At 34.2% G+C, this 8,990-nt stretch overlaps 1 protein-coding gene across 1 annotated transcript in view; it reads right to left on the bottom strand.

Moving 5' to 3' along the window:
- Nucleotides 1-60: 60 nt before the first annotated feature.
- Nucleotides 61-8,990, bottom strand: part of LOC114130078 (uncharacterized) — a 28,245-nt gene continuing 19,315 nt past the window's right edge. The window contains exons 10-15 of the mRNA XM_050205665.1: nt 8,197-8,792; nt 7,089-7,681; nt 6,227-6,335; nt 5,910-6,100; nt 3,333-3,557; nt 61-1,814 (exon numbers count right to left, since the gene is read on the bottom strand). Coding sequence (XP_050061622.1) covers nt 1,429-1,814; nt 3,333-3,557; nt 5,910-6,100; nt 6,227-6,335; nt 7,089-7,681; nt 8,197-8,792 — 2,100 coding nt within the window. The 3' untranslated portion in view covers nt 61-1,428. The remainder of the gene's footprint in view (nt 1,815-3,332; nt 3,558-5,909; nt 6,101-6,226; nt 6,336-7,088; nt 7,682-8,196; nt 8,793-8,990) is intronic.

The following is an 8,990-nucleotide window of genomic DNA, read 5'->3' as shown; positions in this document are numbered from 1 at the left end:
TTTTACACTAGTAACCACGGACCATTATTTATCACATCCCTCGAAAAAGGTATGCGTTACTATTAATCGTGAATTCGTGATCGGGGAGGAATTACAATAACAATATTAATATTGTTCATATTATAAGATTAATCCGACAAAGGAGCGAGACGGAATCTGATTTTTTTTCCTGACGAAAATCCCATAAAAAATAACATTAAAACGCAAAATATAAGTACCTATATATGACACGGATTTCATTACCACATTAATTATCTCTAACGATAATATTACAATAGGAGTTGGCCCATCACGTCCACGAATAATATTAATCTACATACCTACTATGTTTACGGGATAGTTGTTGTGAGTAATCGGTTAACATGTTTTGATTTTTATTTCATATATCACAGGTGAGAGGCAGCTATCGAGTTTTCCAACCTCCGATATTATGTGCACAAATAATAGTAACAGTATTATGTAAAACGTGAACATTCTAATTCCGGCGCGGATCCAGAGAGGGGCTAAAGGGATTTTTCCCCTTTCCCCTTTGGAAATATATACGTTATTAAGTAGGTATTTATTTATATGGGTATAATAATGAAAATAGTTCATACGTTCTAAAATCAAAAAATTAAAAATATGAATCAAATCGTTAATATTGTTATCGGATTTTAACTATAACCAATTATGTTGAAAAAGTATAATTGTGTTTTTTCTAAAAGATATTACGTAACTACCCCATTTCAGATTTCTAGATCCGCGCATGCCTTGCTGATAATAGGTACCTATTTCGTTTTGATTACTAGATTCGTATTTTTCACGAACGATCTGTAGGTACTATTTGTAAATTTTTAGTTTTAATTAATACACCGGTAATCTACGTGTGACATGCGCACGTGTCGTTTAAATTTTAATAATATACTATAACGTCTAACACACAGCATATACCACCAAAACTTATGGTCAGTTGTCCCATTTTGGTGTTATCGAGTTAAATATTAGAGTGATTTAACCTGTTAAAAACAACTTCTAAACACTGCGTTGAGATAATATTCTCATCCCAAGTTTTATCATAGGTCAATTTCATCTAATATCAAATCTAACATCACAAAACTATTGAACGCAGATGCGCTATATACGTTGTCCGTGTGTAAGACAAAGAAAACATGAGTGGTTGTTATGTCTTTTTAACGAGTGCTTATTTTCGGCAATTTCGGCGAACAGTCGAATACGATTGGCTCGCGTCAAAAAAAATCTAATATTTTCGTCATAAAACAATATGGAGGGTCTGTGCGTACCTATATAATATAATGGTATGTGAACTCGACCGATTCGATAAAAAATATCGATGGTAATAATATTACCATTCGAACGTCCGATGTTGTAGACCGGAAGTCCTCTTCCGCTACAGTAGTCGCTTTTTGATGTAAAAAAAAAAGAAAAATGCTAAAAGCTTTTGGCGTGAGTGTGGGCGAGCGGCGGATTGCAGTCGACGCCGTGGCCACGGCGACCGTCGGCTCGGAACGCTGGCGGGGCCGGCGGACGGTGTTTGTTGTGCGCTCCGTCCGCGGCGCCTTTGATTGTGAACGTGACGTAGTACCGTCTGTTCTTGTCCAGTTTGTCCGTTGGCAAGTCGATGGCTTGCGCGCAGGGTCCGTTGCCCAGCTGCAGCGTGATCGGTCTGGACGGGTCCACGTTGCGCAGGCATCTGGTGGTGGTCCCGCCGGACGTGTCTTGGCCGGAAGTCCGAATGTCCGGCAGGAAGCGGTGGCGACGACCGTCGTCCGCCGGCGGTTTCGGCATCCGATGGTGGTCCAACCGGAACTTCGGTACTGAAAAAGACGTATATGCGAATGACGGCGTTATGTTATTATTACATATTATGTAATTATATACTTAAATGCGACTAACGACATATTATATATATGAAGGTTAGGCCATCAATTTTTTCGGGAGCCGATGTAAAATAAAACATTCCGATTTTTCAAAAAAAATACTAAATTATATTGACTCTTGTTCTTGGAAACAATAGCGCCGGTTGAAAACATAGCGGGGCCCAGAGCACATTTTTTACCCTGTCCCGATAAAATACTATAATTATTTTTAGGACTTCTTTTTTAACAATTTTTCGTACCAAAACATTATGCTACGTGAATAATCAATCAAATCATTAATATTATATGACAAGATATGTTTAATTATTGTATTAATCAAATAGTATAATAGTATTTTATACATTTTAAATATTAAGGATGGTAATATAGATAAAAAATGTCTGTACACACTATTTTTTTTCACTATTTAACATTTTTTTAATGCATATTTTGACGTTTTTAGTTTTTTTAGCATCTGAGCTATATGGTTTCAACTCTTTAATTTATATTAGGTACATCATTTTCAGATTTAGTTTACTAGGCGATTCGACATAAATAAAATTTAAAAAGTAAATTGTTTTATGTTAGGTTTAGCTAGGTACTTACTCAAATCATAATTTTTACTTAATACTTATTTTTACTGTATTTGCATTATTAAAGGTAGATAGTCGATATTTATGGCTTATAAAGTTATAACAAAAAAACAGTCCATTATAATATAGAAAAATAATAATAAATTCTTGGATTTCGAAATTTTAAAATTACCAGACAAAAATCATATTTCCTGTAAGCTATTTTTTTTAACTTTAATAGTCCCTGTAGCAGGGGCCCCTTAATACTAACTTCTGGTCATAAATAAAATCGAGATTTCTTAGGTAAGATAATATTCTTTTAAAGTTTAATTATCATTACAAAAACTACAAACAAAAACACACGAGTTTTATTCACACTAACTACACATCATGTTGACGATCCAAAAATCTGACAGAGTTTGTGATGGAAATTCTGTTTAATTTTGAAATATTACTATAGCAGTCTAGCTGCTAAAACAGCATAATATAATATACCTATGCCAATATTATTTTATTGACTTATTGTGTAAACTAATACACCTATGTAGTATGTTAGAATGATGTTGTTGCACGGAACTATGTATAGCTGGTAATGTAGGTATTATTGTTTTTCACCTACCATTATAATTTATGTCTAGTGTAGGAAATTATGTTCACTCGTTAAAATAATATGTTTTGAGTAGTTGGTCGACGGAAAAACAATACAAAATTACAACATCAATTCGCCCTTTAAACGGTAATAACGTTATAAAACGGTCGACCTTCGAAATCGCCCTTCCGTGCAGTAGTGTTGTCATATCTCATCGTACGATTCGTACTCGATTGTCGTGATTGTACGTTATTAAATTAATATTATATTATTACACTTAAAACGCGCTCGTGCGAGTGGCGGCGTCGTACTCACTATATGCAGCACAAGGCACGCCGGTGTATGCGTGAGTGGCGTGAAAACACCTGTTTGTGGTCCGGATACACGATAGACAATCGTTTGGGTTCTCCAACACTGTTTTTCCAGCGTCGATCCGTCGCAAAGCTGCAGCTATTTTTTCCACTTCGTCGATTGATTGTACCCTGGGAATCATGGTTTTGTCGCCGGCCAATGATTGTTTTTGTAACACCAACAGTTGGTCTATAAATAATAAAAAATAATATATTATGTGTAGGAAAACACAAACATAATTGTTACGTTGTACAATGTACATAACATAAATTAGAACACTGGTATACTTTGTCCTAGATATAATATGCATTGTAATATTGTATAATACATAATATGTGTACTCATCTGCAGAGGGGTGTCGAGTGACGAGAATTTATTATTTAACCATAATTTGTCACAAAATATGTTCAAAAAGTTTTGCAATATTAAAATATTATTAAAATATTTTAAAAATGATTAAAAATCAAGTTTTGATGTAAAGTTACAGTATTAATCAAACGAGACTATAATAGCTTAGCTTCTATTTTATATGCAGTGCTCATACTTTTGAACAGATTCTTACTGATTAAAATAACAATATTGCCATTATTTTCAGACTATACACAACTAAAATTATATTGATAAATTATACAAAAGTTTGATATTGCGTTAGTAAAATAAAAGCAAAAAAAAGTGTGTAGGTCAATTTACGATAGTTAATATAAAATTCGACTAAATCAAATAACATGGTTTAAAACGTTGACACGATAGTTAGGTCTCAATGTAAGTGTTAATCTTATTAGAAGCTGATAATTAATATAACTTTACTGTCCATTGTCCAAATTTGTAATCAAAAATTACTATTAAAAAAGATTTCTATACATAAAATAAATGTTAGAAAATTGTATTATTTGTATTATAGTTATCAAAGCTAGACATTAAGTTAACTGGTTAGTTTTAGTTCACAATAATTTTCTAATTTAACTTTAAATTAATTAATTCCCCAAATAATCTAATCTAACATATTAAAAACAAAAAGTAAATAGTTATTTATTTATAATTATGTATAATATATACAATATAGATTTATATTTTTATTACAAAACTGATTATTACGTAAAATTTATAATTGCAGCCAAGTGCCAATTAGGTAATTATTATTAATAATTAATTTTTAGTATTTTGTGATAATATAGATACATTTTTTTTATCAATTACTGAAATTTCTTGTACCTAATGTATGATTCAAAACGATTGTACTATACTAGTATGTAAATATAAATAGTTAGGTAGCGTCAAATTATTACTTTAATGTAATATTTACTTTTACTTTATTTACATTTGAACTAACGAGTTTTAAATAATTTTTTAAATTTTAAACTATAAAAGAAACTATAATTTTTTATTTAATCAATTGTTATGTTAGACTTGTTAGAGTAACTTAACCTTAACGAGTTGAAAAATTGGTAAATTTGACCAGCTTTGTTTAGTATACGAGAATAATAAAATTGCAACGTCTCAACATGCAGAATTTTTAAAAACACCTAACATTGACTTAAAATGCATTATTTTATACATCACACAAGTACCTATTAATTTACCTACCTATATTGTATAAATAAATTTACGTTTTGCATTTATATAAAAATACACGTGTCTGGGGCCTGAAAGAGTATATATATTTTAGAACTATGTATGTATTATTTATTTTTATTGAAAAGGATATAAATTCAATATTACAACTTACAAGATGCGCTGGTATGTATTATGCACCTGTTTACAATATTCTCAAATATTTATAGATTTAAAATTAAGTTAATTTTAAAAAGAGAAGTCCCTAGGAATTATAAATAATTATGTATTCATTATTATTATATACGTTATTTATATCTCTTATAGGTAGATACATCTGTGAAATCGTGAGCTGTTAACATAAGTATTCAATTATGACACTATTATGACATTATACATATATATATAAGCTATGAAGATGAAGGTATTGTTTATTGCATTGTGTAATAACCTAGGTAACTATATAAGTACATAAGGTATGATTGTATGAGTGTATGACATGAAACATATTTAACCACTATACGATTCTCAGGTACATAATAACTACTTTCTAAAAATAATTACAAAAAAAAATATAACTACAGTATGTTTAATATCAAAAATTATATAGATATAGGCACTTAGGTATGTAGTTATATACGTTTATAAATCGTTCTGATGTCAATATTATTAATATTGGACTACAACGAAAAGGCAACTTTTGCATGAAACGCTTAAAATGTTTACGCTCACTCAAATATGCTTACACAACTCAATAGACACGCAACACACGCATACACATTGTGTTCAAAATGATTGTGTACTAGGCACTATGTTATATGTAGTGCAACTAAAAATGTATAATAATATTATTGGTAACGTGGAATATTTCATAGTGATTCATGTACTTAACATTAAAATTAAAACGGTTATTGTTAGCTGTGATTTTTTTCTATTTTAACTTTTAATACATTGTACTATGTATATTTATGCAACAATAATTAGACTTACCGTATAAATATTTTTCGAAACGCTTAAACGAAAAAGGTCCGTCGTATCTTTTCAATCCAGTAAATAGTCCTGTACTGCCATACTCTTCAACCAATCGTTTAACCAATACTCGTTCGTCGGACTTGCCCGCTCTGATTTGTAACCGTTTTAATTCAGACAGTTGGTAAAAAATGAACCGTTCCAAATTATATCTAAAAGAAAATATACTTGTGATAAGCGATATTATAGTGGGATTTTTTACTTCTTTAGATTATCTGATATTATTATTACCTATCTAGATTAAATTAATTTTAAATATTTTTTTAAGCTCTACTTACTTTCTACTGCTCAATTGAACAGCTTTCGTTACAGACATGGTGTTTAGATCGGAAGTAGGTGCTAAACTACAGTAATTATTCAAGCGAGGAATTCGGCTTTTCATTTTTTCTAAAACGAAACATGTTACATGATCATCAAAATAAAATAATATTAGTTATTAATTATATTATATACTATTATTTGAATTATTATGGTGCAACACTATTTTAACCTATACTATATGTTGTAAAGTAAAGATACATTGTATAGCATGTACCCACACACGATTACAAACGTTTTTATTTTTTTATACTATAGCCCTTATTTTATTTTATTAATAGATCAATAGATATAAACGTACTTGTTACCAATTAAGTTATGAGATTTCAGATTTATACTGGGATTGAGAATTAAGATATATCTGTTAAAATTAGTTTACATCTATTGTGAGAGAAACGTACTCAAACGAAAACTTTGCTATATAAATATTGTAAAAGGACAAATAAAAAAACCAAAAAAGTAAGTTTTGCTATAACATCATAATAGGTTTCGATTGTACCTATTGTAATTGAGTACGTTTCTGTAATAATGGATGCATAAAACATTTGAATTCAGCGATAAATCATTGTATACAAAAAATATTTCTGAGGGGTGCTATAAACGATGTGCTTAACTCTAGTTCTAAGGATATTTTGTCATTTATTTGTACATTAGTAGTGCGGTATGTTAAAATTAATTTGCGATAAATATCGCATATTTTATCATAATATTATATCATATATACATTAGTGTATACACAATATATATATTCTCGTTTTTTACATGTCATAAGTATAATAACAATACAGATTAATTTTAATTTTAACGTATGAAGCTACTCACTCGAAGTCGACCGCAGCGGTTTTCGTCGGCAACAATTGGGACACTCGCAAGGTCTTTCGTCGTCACGTCCTGAGTCCGGCAGCACACTGAACGCTGTCGGTTCGCCTCCGAAGTTTCGACCTCCGACATCGCCGTCGCCGTCGCCGTCGACCGCGGTCGACAGTTGTGGCGTGTCCACGCGATCCAATACTTCGACTATGGCTCTGCTACTGTTGATTTGGCCCGTCGTCGGCGTTTTTCCTCCCTCGCGACTCGTCAACCGTTTCGCTACACTTTCTTTTGCCGTCACTGTCGTCGCACTGCTTTTCACTTTTGTCTCCCCTCCTTTTGTCGTTGCAACGCTTTTCGTCGCCGACGGGCCATCATTCGTTAAACCACCGATTTCTCGTCCATCGACCACGACAGTCGTCGGACCGTCGTCTCTTTTGTCGTGGTTGTCGTGCGACGTCACTTCCGGTCCAGTCACCGAAACATGTTGGTGGTCGAAAACGTCATCGCTGTCTTCAACTTTTACCTTCCCTGCCGCCTGACCGTCCTTTAATCGGATGCCGTCACGGTTGGCTTCTTCGTTTTCAGCAGTTGTTTTTGGTTTCCTGTACGAAACGCATCACATTATTATTTATTGAACGTTAAATGATTATTATAGTGCTGCACGACGTAATCTATGTTAACACGCGTTATACACCTCCATGAAGTTGGCCCCCCCAACTTTCACAAAGAGACTTCAAACTAGTACCAATATATTTAGCAACTTTTAGAAACCAACGTTAAAAAATTTGTAACCTATTACTTCGTGACGAAAATCGGCATAATAATAAAATTGCAGAGGGACCAACTTCACGTTGCCCCCTGCCCCCAAACTTATTTTGGATAAAGTTTTTAAAAAATGAGGTTGCACATTTTTTCAAGTTGGTTGCTAAAAGTTGCTAAATATTGAGATTAGTTTGGAATCTCTATGTGGAATTCGGGGGGGGGGGGGGGTGCAACTTCATAGGGGTCCTATACCATTTTAAATTCATTGGCATAATAGGTATAGTGCAGCATCCTTATACGCATATATAGAGAACGCATCACAGTAGAAAACATTTTTAAAATGATAAATACTCACTCGCCGCCGTCCCTGTCGAGTTTTTCGGGAGCTGCAGCAGAATTCGTGCCTGCGGGTTTGTCACTTCCACCGACATCGCCGGACGTCGCTTTAGCTGCGACGCCATCTGCGAGCTGTGATTCTTGTTGGTTGGTGGCAGTATTCGCTTTGTCACGTCGATGACGGCCGCCGCCTCCGCTACCGCCCCGACTCGCCATCCTCTTTCCACGACGTCTGTTCCTTTGTAGTCGTCTGCTGTTACCACAATGATCGGCCGCCTCCGCCGCAGCCGAACCGTTGGTCTGTTCTTCGACGCAGCCGCCGTCTGCACCGTCATCGTCACCGTTTCCGTCATCGACGTCTTCGTCGTCGTCCTCGTCGTCGTCGTCGCGGTCATCGTCATCGTCATCGTCGTAATCGTAATCGTAATCGTCGTCACCGTCGCCACCGTAACACATATCGTTTTCGCTGAAACATTCCTTTTGCTCGTTGGAAACGCCTGTGGCCTTTTTTCGATGGGCTTTAGGCAGTGTACCGCCGCCGCCGCCGCCGCACGACTTTCTATCGTCTCGTGACTTGCCGACCGTTTTCGTCAACACGTTCGCCCTTATGTGTACCTGTGCGGATTAAAGCATATTGCGTATACAAGCATATTATATAAGCACGGATTATTGAGGAGGACTCTATTGTAGTTAGGCTGATAATTTCATCGATATCATGCTCTGCAGATAATGCTCGTGAATAATGTGCGATTAACAGATGAATCATTTGTTTCCGATTGTCGCGGGTTGACCAGTATACGTGTATTAGCTATT

This window comes from Aphis gossypii, chromosome X (assembly GCF_020184175.1).
Source record: "Aphis gossypii isolate Hap1 chromosome X, ASM2018417v2, whole genome shotgun sequence".
Classification (NCBI taxonomy): domain Eukaryota; kingdom Metazoa; phylum Arthropoda; class Insecta; order Hemiptera; family Aphididae; genus Aphis; species Aphis gossypii.
Note: the sequence above shows the minus strand (reverse complement) of the source record. Positions and strands in the feature narration are given on the sequence as shown.